General features: G+C 35.0%; 1 protein-coding gene across 1 annotated transcript in view; it reads left to right on the forward strand.

The window, feature by feature from the left end:
* Positions 1-21,151, forward strand: part of LOC124359030 (headcase protein) — a 146,402-nt gene that overhangs the window by 116,950 nt on the left and 8,301 nt on the right. The window contains exons 3-4 of the mRNA XM_046811378.1: positions 17,632-17,820; positions 20,103-20,291. Of these exons, the coding sequence (XP_046667334.1) occupies positions 17,632-17,820; positions 20,103-20,291 (378 nt within the window). The remainder of the gene's footprint in view (positions 1-17,631; positions 17,821-20,102; positions 20,292-21,151) is intronic.

Here is a 21,151-nt window from a genome sequence, read left to right on the forward strand (position 1 = left end):
TATTGGAAGGAAAATAAATACATTTTTAATTATTATGCTACGGCTTGTAAGTGACTGCCACATCTATGGGAAAACCTTCAAGAAATATTCTATGTATAGTCGATAAACACCCCTTAATATATAACACTTTTCATGATTGTTATGGTATCTGCATCATTTAATATCTTCTAAACCTTTCGATGACAGTATAAACTAGGCTAAATATACGATCCCGGTAAGAATGGTTCTATATTTAGGAGTAAAATACAATAATCCTTTGAAAAAGTATCTTTTGCTGGAATAGCAGTGTTTTTGACCATTTTATTATAATTATGTCCACATATTTTAACTGAAAAATAAGAATGTAAATTACAAATAAATTTCCGTGCAAACCAACTGTAGCTTCGAGAATTTCTATTGTACATGACAACCACAATCGTAATATAGTGTTGGGCGTTTGTTTACACGTGGTATAAGTTTGTACTAGCCGATGTAAGAGAAGTCTGAACAGAATATTTGAAATTGGATCGGTTCCCAAGATCACCAAGAAGTTGAGGACAAGCATACTGAGAGGGTAAGATTTCATGAAGTAGACGTGAAAAGAAACGTTTTGAAAGTACACAGAAAGACTTTGAAATTGTTGAAACTCTCATATCATCTATACACATTTGGGGTCCGTAAATAAAGAAATGGCTGACAATAAGCTATTCCTGAACTGGCCGAGGGGTGAAGTGGTTGTGTAACCAAAGCTTCTGTTGTGGGCAGATCCTATCGAAGTCCTAGAAACGAACCCCACCAACGAACACAAACACACGGTAAACCCGACAAGTCGGCCTCCTCCCCTGACATTGGGGTTGCACGCACACGCACACGCACACGCACATACCCCGCTCGACATTGAACGTTCAAGGTTACAAGATCGATACGGTAGCGTGCGTACGACCCAAAATGGCGTCAAGACTATGCAACTGCACCGGTCTATATTTAGCCGCCGGTTTTTATCGCGCCTCACACTTTCAGGCCTGTTCACAGCAGTCAGTGTGGCCGGTACGATTCACAGTGGTGATCTGTCAACCTGCCGTTTGCGCGCGTAATTCAATATTGTCCCCCAGCAGAGCATTGTCTCCCACGTAATGAAGAGCCTCTCAGTCCGGCTCGCCCCACCAATCCGTTGTTTGATATAAACACTTAAAACATCGCGGACCCCTTTCATCGCTTCTGTATCTTTTGATGTGATTAATTTCGCCGGCTCTCGGCTGTTCACAAAGCCTGATCCACAGCTACGGCGATACGCGTGGCAATTGTGTGCTTTCCACTCGAACATGAATTGTTTTCGCGTTTCAGTTTTTTTTAATTCTCGTAAGTGGTATTGTAAAATGATTCTGATTGGATTAGACACAAAGGAGGGTTTTCACGTTATTAGAAAAAGGGTCTTGGTGATTTAAATCTATCGGTAGAAAGGGACTCTTCATAATTGCTGATGTAGAAAGAAAGCAGTATTATTCATTAATATTCAACGATATACGAATGTGCTAAGTTGTAAATAACTCATTATCCCACCTACTGTTCTAATTCTTATCTTTTCATTTAAATTTTTACTTTTATTCATCAGTTACCAAGCTTGACAGAGACACATAGTAATTCTAAGTACAAAACTAAAATTTCACTGTGACACGGCTGTTTTAATGCAAACGCAACTTTTTTCAAGGACAATAGTAACAAAAATGTATGTTAAGTTCAGTATTACTTAATATGAAACCGTATTTTAGAAAAGCCACATCGATATTACTAATGAACGTATGTATTCGTATAAAAAAACCTTGAGATTTTGCGAAAACAGTTTTAGTAATTTAAGTTGCTTCAAATATAAGTGTGCAACGAAGCTATTGGAAACATTCATATTAAAATACCTCTCCTGTAAGATTATTCACCTGATCACAGGTTTAAAGGGCATTGGAAGGCTGTAGCTGTCAGGAACCTTTGCGCTCTATAATTCATGGATGACTTTGTAAAGACTATTCAATTAGTTAAGCAGATCCATCCAGATATTGCGATAAATGGACCATATACAATACGATAAAGTTTGTGTGCCAAGTTGTGAAAAAGATAATTCTGCTGTTGTTATGAGGTCTTCCGTTGGGTTTCAAAATTATGCTCAACGTGTTTTAAAAGAAATCAGTAACACTACGTTTCGAGATCTGCAATCTGATCTCTTCTTCAGGTAAAGAACTAACCTAATACATAATTACAAACTAGGTTAATATAAACAAATCTTACCAAAGCGTTGTGGCACGCCTAAGTCAGGAATCACAACCTACATGTTGTTTGTCAACTTCACTAACTCTATAAACATGCACTTAATAAAAAACTATACAAAACACTAATCATTAAAACTGAACTAGGTCAGAAGACGTATTGTGACCTGTATTCCGTAGTGTGTATTCCTTAGGCGTGCCACAACGCTTTGGTAAGATTTGTTTATTTTAACCTAGTTTGTAATTATGTATTAGGTTAGTTCTTTACCTGAAGAAGAGATCAGATTGCAGATCTCGAAACGTAGTGTTACTGATTTCTTGTTTCACTGAACGATGGCAAATGTCCGGAAAAATCCTGTTTCCTTCACAATCCTTCCATCGTCAAAAATAACCTTCACAAAAAGAAGTGTTTTAAAAGAGCAAAGCATTTGTTGGAATTAGTGGAGACTTTCTCGGGGTCTCCAAGAACAAAGCATCACTTAATCATCGTTCTCGATGACAGTGTATACAGAAATAGTTACCGGTGGTTACTACGCATTCACACACGCACACACACACACCGCCTAGACTGTCTCGCAGCTGCATTGAAGTCAACCATGCGGTTCGTCTAGACGCAAACAAACCGAGGTACCGGTGGTGGTACCCGCACAGGAAGTTATAAATATCCTGTCCTTGGCTTGACCTTCGCTCCAAGGACTCGCGAGATTACCCCTGCAGTGTTGAGCCGGCCAGCCCAACAAACTGCGGTGCGGCGTTCCCCAGGGATTCGTCTTCCACACAGTGATTTTCCGAGAATTGCCACTTACAACTCTAAGCATTATAAATGTACTAATGTTCAAGTCAGAGCGCGGCCTCTATGTACATGTTCGTGAAACAATGCCGGAAATGGACGTTTTACCATCTTTAATTGTTACAAACTAAACCATGTCGTTTTCAGTACCGTTTTCTCCTTCAGGTCAGAAATCCCACAACGAGATTAAATAATATTGTTACAGCTAAACTAGTAAACATTTTAAACAAATTAAAAAAAAATAACAGAACCATTATTGAACATCGTGTAAAAGCAAATTGAGCAACGATCACAACAGTCCAGTTCTAAACTAAGCTACTTTTGCTAATCGACATTAAAAAGAATTAAATAAAACATGGCAACAAAGATATGGGATTTGCTAATCTACGCTATTAACCACAACTTCTTTCGAAAAGAGGCAAAAACGAATCCACAGCTTATTCTTGGAGGTGGTTAATTTGCGTCAGTTATTCAAATCGATCTTTTGTTAAGCTGTAGAGACCCATATTTACAGTACATACTCTTCCAACCAAGTCAAGTCTATATGATTACGATCTTACAATATTGACGATACCATTTATTCATCTGTTTGATTTGTATCAACATTATTATGGAAAGAATTGTAAAAACCGCGAATTACTTCTAAACATAAAGATTTTATAATCTTCAAGTTTTGTCACATTGATACGTTTCAAAAAACCATCGCAATGGATGAATTTCTTACTTAAAATTCACAATATTACCAACATTGCCTAAATGATATTAAATACTGAAAAATCCTTCTTCAATGTTGGCAATTTGTAAAGAAGCACCTCTGTTGATCGATTTATTTCAGTTCATCATTTGCACGCTTGACAGTTTATTCTCCTTTCACTTTCCAACACTACTTTAAAATTCTAGTTTCATCCGACATCCGCCAGTTTCTCTCTCGGTAAATGAACGCGTTGAAATATATAAAAAACATATAAACAAGATTAGCTAAAGTAATTTTAGATACAGAGTCGTGCGTTTACTGCGAAATAATTATTTAATTTCTGATGATGTAAGTATTTGGGGTCTTTTTGGTCCGGAATGTCCCGTAATTGTGTACAACTTTCTATATATTCTGGAGTGTTGGACATAACTCAAAGTTACGTATAAGATGTAACTTTAGCTTGCTTGTAGCAAATAACCTATCTAAATAAAGAGTAGCTCATGTATTAAAGCGTTTGGTCTAAGATGAATAAGGTTCATTATCCACGTTCCGCGCCTCTATTTATCTCGTCCATCCTAAGTTCACGTGATCTGAGTTGGGTTTTAGATACTATCTGGATGGATGTGCGGGGAATTTGTGATCGGTACTCCTCCGTGATCAGATCACGTTGCATGATTTGGAACGAAAAAGTACTCATCACAGATTCCCTTGGCCATCACTCCGAGCTTCACTACCTATCCGCACGCCTTTCTGGTAGAAACAGAAAACATCCCATGAGCAAGTACCTAAATTCCAGCTCGGACCACGTTGGTGCTCCAATTACAAAGGGAATTACATCGATCAATTAAATAAGGCAAGGATAAATTACACTTTTATCCATTTATAAGACTCTCATTTTATCTTATCGCACACAGAGATGATTTGATTGTGGCCCCTAAGCCAGTGAAAAGGCGGGGTCTTGGGAAGAAACGCCTTATCTTGGGAAGATAACGTCAAAGATGGCTCTTCCACGAACACTGCTCTCATTTTCTGAATCTAGAGTTAAAGAGTACAATTCCTCCCCTCGTTTACTACAAGTAGGACAAACCTGTGCTTTATGCTCCAAACCGGTTCCACTTATGAACAGCCTCGATGCGTGATTCAAATAGCTCACAGATCAGAGTTGAGTGGATCGAGATATAGGCTACCTCTGCCGGACCGCGTCACACCGGCTGGGAAAGTGATGTTGCCCTCGGCCTTTTGTGATAACAATAGTAAACGACCTTGGCGCACTTTGCTCTTTGGTATGGAACGGCCATAAATCTACCTTAGTGTGTCGTACATGACTTGTTGAAAGGCAAACCGCGAATCCATAAGATAAGGTATTAAGTTCAGTTAGATCGTGGTGCCTTCGTTTTGTGCTTCTTTCCTTTAATTTCATACATATGCCGCGCCGCCCGTCTAAACTGCGTAGTTGTGATCCAGCTGACGACGCTTGAAAAATTTAATTTGTTTAATTTGGCTCTGTCGTAATTCTTTGCAACTCTAAATCTGCTTTTGTCGCCTGACGAAGACAGGTGATACAAATTTTCGAAACGTCGTTTTCAGTTGTTTGTCATACCTAACTTAACCAAATACTAATGATTGGGATTTCACATACTTGAGTATGTGTTTATTTTTGCCGCCCAATCCGCCAAACATACTTCTTTTTGTGAGCCATCCCTCGAGCTCTCTTCAGTAACGGATATACCATGGTAGCCCAGTTTCCACCATTCCTTACTCTATGTTTATTCCATAATAATTTGTGAGACGTGATGGAAAACTGTGTCGTACCCACATTCAGCATATTAGTGATTTTCAAGATAACTCAAGATCATCTTGTAATCCAAACCGAAGCCCTACAAGGTGAAGGTTCTTTGACATAAATTTCGGACAATTGATTTCGAAGTATTTGGGGAATACGTCCTAACTCCGAATTTAACAACCATCGGTGTCTCAGTAATCTACCTACTAATTCGAAGACTTAGATCGCCAAGTACACATATTTATTCTGAACTGAATACGGAAGTCACACCAGTGGGAAACTATCTGTTCTGTTGCATATCGTAACAGAGATAACCTTGCGTCAGATCCATGACCTCTGCAGCTCTGATAATGTTCACACTTATTCAGCTCTATAAATCACGTTCCTGAAACTAAAGCAGTTAAATTATTGTTATGACTTTGGTAAAAGTTGTTCAAATGTTAAGAATACAAGTAGTGGAGTTAGCGCAGATTTAAGTGCAGATTACGTATTTATTTGTACAAAATTTAAATCTGTATCACTATAGCCAAAGTTACTAATCGATTTTATTTTATCGACCAAGTTGTGTGCTTATACATTGCAAGTTAGCTCTCGGCTCTTGGTTGTGTAGCAAGTAATGTTTTATTGGTTGCCGTACTAGTAATTTCATGTTTTTATATACAATCTTGGGAATCCGAAGTAGGTCAGATAAGCATAATTTGGTGACCATTTATTTCTGAAGTCAGCTTATGGTCATTTCAAATAAAATTCGTGTTCAAAAATATTTTTAATAATTTAAATCGTGATCAGAAAACAAATTAATTGTAACATCCATTTCTTACAGAACAACAATGACTTTTGCATGAATCGAGGGAAACGATCCTTTTGGACTCTAATATATTTTTGGTTGAGGTATTATTATATCTCGATTTATGTTGACGGATATTAAACTAAAATAGTGAGAGCGTTATGGAACAAATTATAATTTTCTTATAAATGTATTTGTATTGTATGTACTGTATAAGTACATGTGATATAATTTTTATTTCATTCCCATCGAACACCCACTGCTACGTAAGCGGAACAAGATTTTAGATTACGAAGTCGTAATAAAATGTAGAATTCCTTAGAGTTCTATACATCTTTTTATAGATCCATTGTCAATTTTTTTTCTGCGTCTGTCCCCGTCTTTTTACCAGATCTACATATCCTGTGATATTGTTACGTAGCGTATAGATGCGAAATAAACAAACACTCTTTATTAGAAAAGTATAACTTTTAAGTGATTATAAAAAAAATTCTTTGAAATTCCGTGATTGAAAACCACCTTGATAACAAACAGTTGGCTTAATCTGGAACTATTTATAAATTGGACTAAGCTATCTTAACAGTGCTATCTACTGATAAAGTATTGTTCTCTTACGATAAGATAATAGTTTAAAGTACACTAACAGGGATTAGAGTTTTGTCACGCGTTTATAGTTTATTACTAGTCTATTAGATACATGTGTCATGAAAGCAGGTGTGTTTGTAAAATAATGTTGAATTAATTGTACGTTTTAGATAGTACGAATTAGTACTTAAATATGTGGAAAATTTAAATGTTTTGGTAACAAATACATGATTAAATGTACCAAATTTAGTTTATTACCCCAATTACTGATCTGTTAGAATATGTGGATTTCTGTAATCTGAAAATAAGAATAACAATTAATACATAATAATGCTAACTTTTTGATTACTTTTTTGATATGTAATAAAAAGGAATAACAATTTTGAGGCAGACTATGAGAATACTCTTGATTTATTTGCATATTATTGGCTGAGCGTTAGCGAAGCCTATCACTCGTTGTGCTGCAGAATTACATTTATGTCTATCTTTCTGTCCGCAATCAATAGAAACTTTGCTTGAACCTCTTCATTTCTACTACGTCACCATCGAGTTCGATGATGGTACATGTCACTCCATGTGATTTGACAGAGCATTAGTGAACATTTTTACAACGTAGATCTTATGGGTAACCATGATGGCAAGAAAAGAATCCCATAAAAATAAATTTGCGAGCAAAATGAGAACAATCATAAGACATTTAACATGTCATACAGTAACAGATGTCGTCTAACTTTCAGAATACAACCACAGTGAAGCCTTTACCAAGCGAGAGTAGACGCTGTAGGTCAGTACTATGAAGGGTAATGTCCGCACGGTGCTGAGCGGCGGCGGTGGCGGTGTTGGCGGCGTCCCGACGCTGTGTAACGTGGGGCAGTCCCCCAGTATTGATCGCGTCGGGGAGAGTGCAATGGATGCATTTTTATGAGAGTTTGCATTTTAATGACCGCCACGACGCCGGCACGTGTAGAAGGGGAAAAGGCAATTAACTATCATTTGAAACTAAACTCTGTTTTTTTTTCAGATAATTTTAAATAATGATCACATAATGAAAAAATATTCTACGTTTGGAAATGCAGATAAACGACACCAGTTTATATACAAATAATTAAATACGTAGTGAAATATTTAATTGTATATATGGTTTTAAATAAATTTATCAGCATGGTTGGATTTTATTCTATGAGTACAACCAATAGCTATAAGTATATTAATGGAATAACGTTTTAAATGTGAGAACCGAGCACTTTCATCTTTAATATCGTCATTAAAATGTGGAATTAATTAGTAATTTGAATCAAATTAGTGTCGTAATTTACTTAATATTAACAGTTTAAATATGAATCCATTCTGGAATTCATCACAGAAAAGAGTAAACATAAAACAGTCGTGTTCGTGTTTAAAAACACGCCCGAGTAAATTCCCGTTTGAAACAACACTAATTAAATGTAGAGAGCGGCTTTTGTTTAGCGCCTTGCCTAGTAGGGGATACTATTCTTACACAGGAGTGTACTGCAGGAGTTGCATACAGCGTGGTGAAGGCGCTGCAACTAATTAGTTCACTTGTGTGAACTTCTGAGTTTTTACTCGTTTCAAAAAAGTTTGCGGTTATATTCACGTACCAGCTGCTCAGTGTTACCACTTTTATTCAGTTTATTTCTACAAAAAATTATATTATAAATAAAATGTGAAATTATAATGAATGCACATTTATTTGTACAGGTTTTTCAACTGGGATTTTATATAATGCAAAGTCTTAAAACTTGTTTTTATTTAAATGAAATAATTTGTACGTAAGATGCTTTTTAAAAAAAATGTTTATTATTTCGTTGTGTTCTATAAATTTTGTATTGATAAATCATGCATATTATTTCCACTTATGCAACCTTAGGTAAAAATGAGCATTAAAATATGTTAGGTATAAAATATATTGTAGGTGACAAACCAAGGTACGTTGTTTGAAGTTTGTTTTTGACAATGGAAGGATTGTGAAGAAAACATTATTTTTTCCGGACATTTGCTATCTTTCAGTGATACAAAAAAATCAGTAACGCTACGTTTTGAAATTTGCAATCTGATCTCTTCTTCAGGTAAATAACTAACCTAACACATAATTACAAACTATGTTAAAATAAACAAATCATATCAGACCGTTGTGACACGCGTGTCAGTGTTCTAGTTTGTAATTATGTCTTAGGTTAGTTATTTACCTGAAGATGAGATGAGATTGCAGATCTCGAAACGTAGTGTGTGAAAAAATCGTGTTTACTTATAAAACCAAGGTACCGGTACTCTTCATTAAACCCACTATCACAAATACATATATGCACACGCGCACGCACACGTCGAAACACACATTGTGTACAGAGGAAACGCAGTGGCGATACAATCGAACATTACACCTGGCACACACGGCCACCATTAATTAGACACGGTCCAGCTACCGGCGCCATTTTGTTTTGAACGTGTCACATAACCTCAACAAGTATCAGCTGATCGCCAATCATTTGTTTGGTCACACAGCCACAGCCTGCTCTATGTCGTTTCTGTACAGTAGTACGATATCATATCGCGCTCACAGCCAGCCACTTCCGGGCCAGTGCTGCCGGAAATGTAACAAAGTGTTGGTCTTGTTAATTGTTCTCATTGTTAAAATCCCTGTTAAAAATACATAATCGTACAAAACAAAATGGTTCATAATGATCGTGATTTTGCTTGCCACAATAGGTTAGAAATTGGCGCGTAAGCTCATCAGTAGTCGCGAACACGAAAGTCAGCTGGGCCGATCCATTAGGAGGTAGCACTTTTATTTAGACTTTCCAGAGGCATTAAAAATTTTCATTTAGTAAAAAAACCTGACAATGTATAGCCGATTTTACAAATTGCAGAATGTCGGAAACAACGAACAATGTTAGAAAAGAGACGCTTAGATTCCGTGGGAAAATTGAAATAATGTCAAGATCAATTTCCATTTTTTTCAATTTCGCTATTTATGATGCTCCGGTTTAAAAATCAACGTTCTTTTAAAAGTATATCCTCATGTACATACACATGGATGCCTGTAAGCAAACTTTAGTAAATACACATTTTTTACGCTATATATCACTAGAAACTTGGATCTTTATGCAACATAATCAATGTAATGTAGTGATCCGTGTCTTTGTTTCTCTAGACAAACGACCTTGAGGATTTCCCCTTGAGAAACATCTTAAACCTCATGCACTATTACGCCTCTATTTTTGATCGCAGCGTTATGCTTTTTAATTTGTAGACATTTTAAAAGGTTAAATAAAAAAAATTCAAACTTCTGTGCAGTTCACCGTTGAAATATTCAAAAAGTATTAACTTCACAGAAAATTAACTAAAAAGAGATTGGATGCGTGTAAATTATTTCTTTTGAATAAAACATCACACATAAAGGTACGGTCATACGTATGGGCATAAAAGTGCATGAGGTTTAACGTTGTTTCCAAGTCTGTTTCAGTAATAATAATATTTCCAGATGAAGGTTCTATGTTGTAGAACATAATGTATTGATATGCTTGTTATTAGAGTCTCCACACCATCAATGATGTACAAATTAAGTTTCTTATTTCAAGATAGCAGCCACTGAAATTTACATCCTATAAAATGTCTAGGGCAGGATCAATTTTGTTAAAAATTATACAAGTGAACAATATTTTTGCAGATGAATTAAAAAGTTTCTGGAGAAGGTTTTTACATTTCTAAGAAAGTGACATTATTAGGAAATAATATAGTATAACTTACAATCAACAGATAAAATACATTTATCCTTATTTCTGAACGTTGATTCTACGCGTTGATTCTACTAAACATAAAAACATTTGGGAGTTCTGGCGTTTGTATATGATCAACGTGGCGTTTTTGTCTATATATTAGCTTGTGTGTATTAGCTTTGAAATGTTTTGTTCCCGACATTTAAGTTAAATACGTTCTGTGCAGTAAGAGCAACTTAATTGCGCTTTGTGAAAGTGAAAACTTCTGCCTTTCACTTAAAAAACACAGGGAATTGTGAAGATAAATTTAGCACTCGTCAAAAAGTGAATTACAGGAGTACAATAATGTGAAAGAATAGGTCTGTAAAATAAAGGGATATCTGTGAGGGGGTAGCCGAGATACTCAAAACTCCAATAAAACCTCCCCCCGCTTCCCCCTCCCCCAGGCCCTCTCAGTCTCCCTGTTGTCTTAATCCGCCGTACGACCCTTATAAAATATACAACAATCAACGGAGCCTCACTTTTTTTATTAATCGCGAGCAAAAATCCGGAATGTTTCCATTTATGTGTTAATTATTCAAACTGAAACTTTGACTTACCCTCAGCCTAACCGTTATCAACGCTTTTACGCTTAAACAATTTACAACTTATGACAGCTACTGGAATTTGCTTTTTAAATTCTTAGATTAGGTGTTCAGTGAGTGCTTTTACTGCCGTAAGTCGCATAGTCCATTCAAAACAGTTAATTTGAATTAAATTAACAAATCAAAATCTATTTCTTTTTCTACTTAAGGTCCACAAAATAATTTTGTTTTATATTTCTTTTAGTTGATCATAAAATTAGAGTTATTTTATGTTATTTAGAGTTATTAACATAAAATGTGTTACTTAGAGTTATTTTAATTTCATTTCTAATACAAATATATTTAACACGAAAAGCTAAGCTGAAAAAAATGTATCTACATAAAATGGGTATTGTTGATTTTAAATAAATAATACTGTTATTAAGTATTAAAATTAGATCACTTGTATGAAAATCGAAGAAAATGACAGATTTTTCATTAACGTATGGAAATAACGAATTAAAAACAACTATTCATTTTTATTAAAGTTGTGTAGTTTTTTTTTAAAGTCGAAATATTATTTTTAACAAAATCCTAGTCACAACTCTATCATATCATCGAAAAAGTTTTCTTTTTTGATAATTACATGAAGATTTGTTGACATTTCAAGGAAAGTGTAGGGCCATCTTAAAACCTGGCTAAAGTATATAAGGTTAAAGATGACGATATGACATTCTTTCCATATATTCAGCCATTCTTATTTTACTTGATCAAAAAATTGCCTGAATTTTTTCGTAAAGATGTAAAAATTTCTTTTTGTCTTTATGAAAGTTATCTTATAGGAATAGGACTTTAAAATTCTGAAATACATACTCATTGCGGGAAAATATACGTTACTTTATAGCACTGCGTACAGTTTTGATAAAATCTAAATTGTAAATTTCTAATATTGGACAGCTACTTGAAAAATACAATTTCTTATTATAAACGTTCCCATTGATCACATAAACACTACTGTATGCTTTGATTAGTCTAATTTCCAAGAACTCCTATTTCAAATGAAACATGGTACGTTTATTATTAAATTAGTTTACAGTAATTTGTAACAGAGTCAGCAACAAATATATTTAATTCCTTACCTGACAACATAAACAACTATCCTTACCATCGTCTTCTTAAAGCCATGTTGTGATCTTTTCTTGCAAATGATTAAATCTATAACTTCGGAAAATTGTTAACTGGAGCTAAGAAATTGTCTTTTTATGCGTTTTGACTACGTTCGAAACATTGCACCGTGTCTGTGAGTAATAAAATATTCCATTACCAATTCAGTACAGACAGAAAACAAATAATACAAGTATAAGTTCTTCTACCAAACAAAATATTAACGTACCACAAGAATAATCAGGAACCGTTACTGAATTTTAGGCACTCGCTAACATCTCATCCGTTTAAGAAAAGTCTAGAATGTATCGACCACTTTAAAAGTTTTCATCAAAATCTCTGTACCCTTGTCCCCATTGTGATTCCAACAGAATTTTCTCCCTCTGCCCCCTCCTCCGCCTTTATTGAAGGTCTCGGATTAGCAGAGATTCCGCCCAATCTCGTCCCCGAGAAATTTTCAGATTTTTCATTTTCGTCTTTAGACGGCGATTGCCCCCAACAATTGACAGAAGTTAAAGAATCCTGGGAAAAATGTTTATACACATTTTTTAAATGGTACGCTAATTAATTCGTCAAGACTGGAATTTAATTAAAATGGCGTACAAAGAAAGGCATAATTTACTCGTTATTTCACTTCAAAACCTAATTAATCGGTGTGTTTATAAAACAAATTACTTTAGTCAGATAATGCTTTAATTACAAAATCTCAGCTACTAAAGTTAAATTGGCCGTGATTTATATTTTATAATATTTATAAATCAACACAATGAACAAAATAGTACAACAATGTGATGTATATGCTTAATTTTTTAATGGTTTTTATAATTCCTTAAGATTTGATGTAATCGGCTTTTATTTGGGTTTTTAAATTACGGAATTTTAGTCTGTTACGATCTAATTTCTCTGATTACTTCACAAGGAAGTATATGCATTTGGAATTTGGGAGATTGTGTAATCCAACCCAAAGGAAAGGGTTAAACATAATGAAGCGTTTTTACAGTATGTGAATTATTACTTATGTAGGAAATGACGTTTGAATACTTTATCCATTAAGGAATTAAAAAAATTAAATATGATTTAAGAGAATGACATGTATTTAAGGTAAAGTATTACACACTTAATAAAAACACATTATATATAAACACGCAGTTATATTTAGTAATTTTTAATGATACATACTGTTATAACTGATATCCTTATTTCCAGCTATGGTCCTGATTTAAAGATTTCCCCCAAACTAAGTACTAACGTAAATTGTACTTCTTAGTAAATGGTAAATGTGTTCTTCAGTCTTCATAAAAATGACAATAAAGAAACGTGACTACTTTTTTTCAACTAAGACTACCCAACTAAAAGTTTTAGCACCTTTTTAAAGACATTGGAGGTATTAGAATACATTAATTAAATCAAGTTTATTAATATAATTATGAATATCATTATTAATGTACCACGAATATTGTTAGATTAAAATTGTTCTAATAATATTTATTGAAAGATTAGATGAAAAGAATTACGTCAAAAATAAAAGTACGCCTAAAGCTTGAAGCATTTTGGCAAAATCTAGAGATTGTCATAATAACATTAAGATTAATCTACCTCGAATTTTGTTGGATTACAAATTTTACAATTAAATTTATTGTACTATCTAGATGGAAAGAAGTGCGTGAAAAATAAAAGTATGTTTAAAGCTTGAAGCATTTTGGCAAAATCTAGAGATTGTCATAATAACATTAAGATTAATCTACCTCGAATTTTGTTGGATTACAAATTTTACAATTAAATTTATTGTACTATCTAGATGGAAAGAAGTGCGTGAAAAATAAAACTATGTTTAAAGCTTGAAGAGTTTAGACAAAATCTAGAGATTATCATAATAACATTAATATATATCTACCTCGAATTTGGTTGGATTACAAATTTTTCAATTAAGTTTATTGTAGTATTTAGATAGAAAGAAGTATGTAAATAAAAGTACGTTTACAGTTTGAAGAGTTTAAACGCAATCTAGAAATGTATCATAAATAACATCGAGATTAATTTACCACGGATTTTGTGTAGTTAAAAAATTTCCAATTAAATTTATTGAAGGATCTAGATGGAAAGAAGTACGTGGAAATATAAGTACGTATAAAGCTTGAAGCGTTTAGACGAAATCTGTCAAAATCAACAAATCCACGGGTCAAATTCAGAAGTGTCTAAAGGTGTGAAATTGGCTGTAATCGCGGACCGTTTGGGTCTAATGTGTGATGAAATATTCAGGGGGCTAATCCTCCAGGAGCGTCAATAAAATATCACCCTCCCATCCCTCCCTCCCCACACCTCAGCGCCGCACACTTAACTACGGGGACACCCTTAAATACCTCTCTTCGTCTCTTCGTCTCCTCCATGCTCAACTTCTGTGAGTGGTATATTATAAATCAAACACTTCATTGTACGTATAATTAAAGGAGATCGCTCATGTCAAATTTGGTATAAATGTAAAACATACACCCACAAAACAACTAATACGTGATCATCAAGTAAAATTTATATCCACAGCATGTATTTCAAGTAAAATTGCCAGAATATTTTAAAAATTGTTATTGAACATTTTTGTTTCCCAATAAAACAAAGTGTTTAAACGTTGAAATGCTGTGATTTTAAATACAGTAGGTATTTTTATTGTTAGTATTGTACTGCTTTCGATTAAAGGCTAGGATTCTTATAAACAAAAACTAATATTATTTAGATAAACAAAGAAGTGCATGATAAACACTCTTCCTGGAAAGATATCTCTGCAACTTTACCCGGAGATACATTCGATTCTTAATCAATTCGTATAGATTTGCTCTCGTAGAATAAAGAATCAGTTAGTACAAGATTTAGATCAAGGTCCTCAAAAGATAAATTCTTAGTAGAGTACAGACTCTCTGTAATCAAAGTAGACTTCAAGAGGCTAGATAAAAACCTTTTCTCCCGTAATACCAAAAATACGAGACCTTCATTTAGTATAGACAATATTCATCAGTTTCTTGTATGCGCTAAAAATGGTAAACTACTGGGTGAAATTTGAAAACTAGTCTTTCATAATGTCGGGGGGTGGGGGGGGGTAGCATGAGCCCCCTGTGGCTCCTTATATACGCTTATGTCTTCAGATATTTGTAACAATTTCTCTCCTCGTACTTATAATATTTACTAAAACTATTGCTAGCCAATTAAAACTTATTTTTGATTATTTTTGGACTTTTACTCAACCTATCATTTATGGAAGAATGTAGATAAAAAATATAAATTTAGCTCCCAATCAAGTCCTAGATACGCCACTGTATATTTGTTCAAGTAAGTCCCTACTATTTAAGGAATGGGGTTACACTATACTTGTAAACTGGTGTTCTCCAGGGCTCTATTCTTGGTACTCTTTAATTCCTGTATTTTGTGAGTGGATTGAGTTCGGTTATCAACATGGAAAACTAATTCATTATGATGTTGACACGACACTGCTTTAAAAGCAAATCATCAACTAATATGGAAATTATTTAATTTGTGGAACTCGTATTTTAGTATTTCACTGAAGTGAATTTGATAACAAATCAGTATGAAAAGAAACATTATTAGATCGTGTCAAAATTGCCTAGAGCGCTTGTAGCGATCAACAGAAAAGATAAGCGCACAATATCAAAATTGTATTAGTTTACGGAACAAAACAGGCGCGGAGGTACAACAGCCGTAAATCAAACGCTAAACGATTTCCAAAACGAAAATCGAATCCGACATTTGGACAGCTGACAAACAAAGATTTCTCCAGATGCGGGAACACATGTCCCGCGTGTGATAAGGGCTGATAAACCACGCGCCCTCCCTCATAAAAGTCTGGCGAACGCGGACGTGTTTTGGCGCGAAACTGCCTGTTTACTCTCGGTGTTTTCTCCGCGGACAAGTGTCAAAACTGGCGCTCTTGGAGTTATTTCCCAGACCTAAGTTTTATTCCGACGCCAGCAGTAAAGAACTACAGTACGGGTCTTAGCCACTCTTTATGCAGGGCGGTAGCCGGCGTTTTATGTGCGGAATAAAGCACACTATTCGCGGTTAATGTGCGCCCCACGTGCGCCCCTGGCTCAGATTGTGCGGATTGAGCGTTATCCTCGCACATTATGTGCTTCTACATTTAATATCGCCTTTATTGCCGATTTTACGTTTGTCGCTGCCGCCGCTGTTACCACTTTATTTCCGCCTCGCCGGGATTTATGCTGTATGAATGCGGACAAGGATTGTGCTGAAGCTCGGCTAAAACACCATCTCCCTGTGTTCTTTTGAAATAATAAACCGATCTTTGAATTTCACTAAATGCAATAAATCCACAGTGGGCTTTATGAACTCGAGTTCCGTAACTTGTCTCAACTTCTTGAGCATCTTAGCTTGTATCAAGTTCTTGAGTTCCGTAACTTGTCTCAACTTCTTGAGTATCTTAACTTGTATCAACTTCTTGAGCATCTTAGCTTGTATCAACTTCTTGAGTATAGTAGCTTGTATCAACTTCTTGAGCATCTTAGCTTGTATCAACTTCTTGAGTATAGTAGCTTGTCTCAACTTCTTGAGTATCTTAACTTGTATCAACTTCTTGAGTATAGTAGCTTGTCTCAACTTCTTGAGTATCTTAACTTGTATCAACTTCTTGAGTATAGTAGCTTGTCTCAACTTCTTGAATATCATAGCTTGTTTCAGCTTCGTGAATATCTTAGCTTGTATCAAGTTCTTGAGTATAGTAGCTTGTCTCAACTTCTTGAATATCATAGCTTGTTTCAACTTCTTGAGTTCCGTAACTTGTCTCAACTTCTTGAGCATCTTAGCTTGTATCAACTTCTTGAGTATAGTAGCTTGTATCAACTTCTTGAGCATCTTAGCTTGTATCAACTTCTTGAGTATAGTAGCTTGTCTCAACTTCTTGAGTATCTTAACTTGTATCAACTTCTTGAGTATAGTAGCTTGTCTCAACTTCTTGAATACCATAGCTTGTTTCAGCTTCGTGAATATCTTAGCTTGTATCAAGTTCTTGAGTATAGTAGCTTGTCTCAACTTCTTGAATATCATAGCTTGTTTCAGCTTCGTGAATATCTTAGCTTGTATCAAGTTCTTGAGTATAGTAGCTTGTCTCAACTTCTTGAATATCTTAGCTTGTCCCAATTTCTTGAGCATCGTAACTTGTTTCAGCTTTGTGAATAATTTAGCTTGTCTCAAGTCGGACCTGCTGGGATACTTCCCTACTTATATACTAACTAAACTTACTAAACCAGATTGTTAATGCTGTTCTTGTGTTACAGATGGAAGATGAGGGCAACCACGGGAATGACGACACTCGCTGCTTCATCTTGTCAACATTGGCCAGCCATCAGACTTCCAGAGTGCCTTGCATCCTGTGCAACGTGCCCATGCTCGTGTTCGACAGATATCCCCTCATCGACGGCACCTTCTTCCTCAGTCCTCGCCAACACAGCAAAGCGTGTGTGGAGGTATGTATGTGTGCAACGTCCTCATGCTGGTGTTCGACAGATATCCCCTCATCGACGGCATCTTCTTCCTCAGTCCTCGCCAACACAGCAAAGCGTGTGTGTTCAATCCTAACTGATGGGGTGCACCGGAATATCGCCACTCTAGTGGTTTCTTTGTAAGATAAGGAAGTTGGTTTAGGGTACTTAATCCCTACATAGGAATAAATAGGGACGAATGAATGATCCAACACAGTTTTGTGAAAAGAATTCATACGCATATTTGGAACCATTATGCTATAACAATTTTCGGAATTAATTTTTAATTAGTTAATAAACACAAACCTAGAAAAAGTTTTCCATTATATAATTTCTGGTTGTTTCTCCTTTATTCCGATTTTCCATATATCTTTTTTTTAGAACATCCGTTCTTTCAGCAAAATGAGACATAAGGATTTAGACTTCCTTCGAAACTCAAAAGCACGAATAGTTAATGTGAGGCTGCAATTTTTCTTTTACTTGTATGTTATATTAATTAGCAACATCTATAATTTTTACTTTATTTATGCAACAACGTTAATGTTTATTTTTATTTCACTAAAATACACGTTAAGTAAGTAATATAAACGGGAGTCACTGTAAAATAAAAATAAGTATTGTAAGGATGGAATTTCTTGTCTTTATTCAAAAATGAATAAGACAATTTATTATACAATTTTATCAGTAAAGCAGTTAATATTTAAATATCATTCCAGTTCTTTGCATTAAATGTCTTAAGTTAGCAAATAGATATTTCAAAATTTGATATTCAAAGAAATCCTAATATTTTTTCTTGGTTCATGTTTTGCCTAAATGAGTGTTTAGAATAAAATTCAATGTACTCGTAATATATCACCGTATTGAGTGATGAGTGAGATGAAATCAAACATCCACTGTAACACAAGTTTGCTCAACACCGAAAGCCTGGGTGTGTTACAATGTAACACAATTGGCCGGTGAGTCATACAATGGAGATAATGCAACAAGGTCTGTCACGAAACACAGCTCAAGTGGTGTATTCAAGACATCCTCAGCCAGGCAGAACAAAAGGAGAAGGAGGGAGAGTGAAAAAGGATAAGTAGCTCCAGGAGGGTTTATCTCCTTTAGGCAGTCTTTTTGTAGCGACTTGCGTTTTTGGAATTAATAACTTGTTGCTTTGGGGATTTATTTCATTATTAATTCTCTGTTTCTTTCTTCGTTGTTGGCCACAATGGCCTTCATTCCGAAAAGATTAATTTAGAAGATATGAAGTTGTAACCTCACTTTTCTGTTGTAGCTTTCTTCAGTTACATTTCACCTCTATTGTCGGCAACAAAAACATGGAATCTTAAAGGGGAATTATGTTTGATTATAAAGTGAAATTATTTTACCTCTTTGTCTTCTGAAATTGTGTTCGCAAAAAGAATCATGTATTTGATGGCTGTTTAAGTTCATGTTTAAAACATGACTTTTCGATTTTACGATTATGAGGTTTTTTTATTTCTTCTCTCAGTTATCATAGTAACATAATAACTGTATTAAGTTCTTTGTTTAAAGTTGGATATTGAAGATGGAAGCTTTAAAAGGAGTATCACACATTTAGCATCGTTATATGTCACAAAATGTGTAACAACAGGGTTGGTAATCTTTTAACACAATGATGGAAATGAGCAAAATCTTATTATTCTTTTATTTAAATAGTTTAAGTGTAAAATTTACTTTTACTTAGTGTGATAGAAGTTGATATTCACCTACACATACTGTTGTTACCAACTTTTGCACACCGAATTGTTGGCTTGAATTATTGACACTGTTTTGGCGTTACTTAAACAGTAAGAATTCCAAGAAACTTCGTAAGGTCTTTTCCTTCATACTCATAGTATAAACCATTTTAAAAATTTACTCTTTTGGGGAATGAAAATAATTCAATTGAAATAAACAAAACAGGTTTTTATTAAAAATCGGATAGCAATATTTGTTTCAACTGTAGACCGTGTTGCACGTACAATTCACTACTGTGAAACAACACTTCTTACCTGTACCTACTGAGTATTTCCTTTAAACTAGAATCAGGATGACATGAACCTCGGGAACCTCTTAAAGTTCTCTATTCATCATGAAGTAATTTCAGAAGGTCAAGAAATGGAAGGGATGTGATAAAAATTAAATAACTACAAAGTTCCTACAATGTTTTGAAGGAAGCATTTACTATGTATGTAGTTTATATGGCCAGCCCTGATTTTACCAAGGGTATGTCAGCACTAAGTCTGATTGGTGTTGTGTGACAGGTGAAGGTAGAGGGCCGTACCCAGTACCTGACTGCAGTCTGCATGGGATGTCTGGAAGCTTGGGCGCCTGGGCGGAGGCTACGCTGCCGCTACTGTTCCACTCCCTGGGATGGCTCGTCTCTGGTCCTCGGAACCATGTACTCCTATGACATCTTCGCCGCCATGCCGTGCTGTACTGAAAGACTTAAAGTAGGTACTCCTGAGAGTTTCTGTTACTAAACAGTGTGGGTCTACCAGAGATATGCAAGAACAAAGAGACCAGATAGTCCTTTCACCCCTTTGATAAGGTTCAAAGGGATACAGAATATGAGTTGTTAGGTCTTAAGAGGGTGCAGGACCCCTCGTCGATCATGAGTTTAGTTCCACATATCCAATGTTAATTTCAAAAGGTCATCCTGATTACCTAAACAAGATAATTCAAAGAAAAATAAAGTATTTTGAAGCTTATGTACTTAAAAACGATAATAATTCTAAAATCATGTAATGGTGAATAAAATTAACTTTAAAATAAATTTCTGGTTGCACTTAAAGCTTGGGGAGACCAGTTTATAATAAAGTACATGTGCGTGTAAAATGGCTATAAACATACACATTTGACGGATTTTCTTGATCTTGGCAACAAGACAAACTCTACATTGGCGTTAGAAATATAATCCACTTGAGCCAGAAGTGCTCATACATGGGGAAAAGTTACGAAAAGCGTGTGAAGGTATTTGTATTATATGTTAATGTTATTAATGTAATTTGCCCCTTCATAAGTTTTATAGGAGAAAATACTGTGAAAACTAAATAAATTTCCAAGGTAGAAAAGTGATTTTCAGAAATGCCATTGTATTCATGTAGTGTACACACACTTCTTAGTGTGCATGAAGAATATGTTATTATTCAACATGACCAAATATATCAGTTTTCAACCACTTTTGACGCAGGAGTCAAACTGGCGATTGTGCAGAAATGATTCTTATTTTTTTCAAATAATGATCTAACCTAAAAATACATAATATTTATAAGTAACTAACTAATGCTTTTTATAGTGATGTTAGCTCTGA

Source organism: Homalodisca vitripennis, chromosome 4, assembly GCF_021130785.1.
Source record: "Homalodisca vitripennis isolate AUS2020 chromosome 4, UT_GWSS_2.1, whole genome shotgun sequence".
Classification (NCBI taxonomy): Eukaryota; Metazoa; Arthropoda; class Insecta; order Hemiptera; family Cicadellidae; genus Homalodisca; species Homalodisca vitripennis.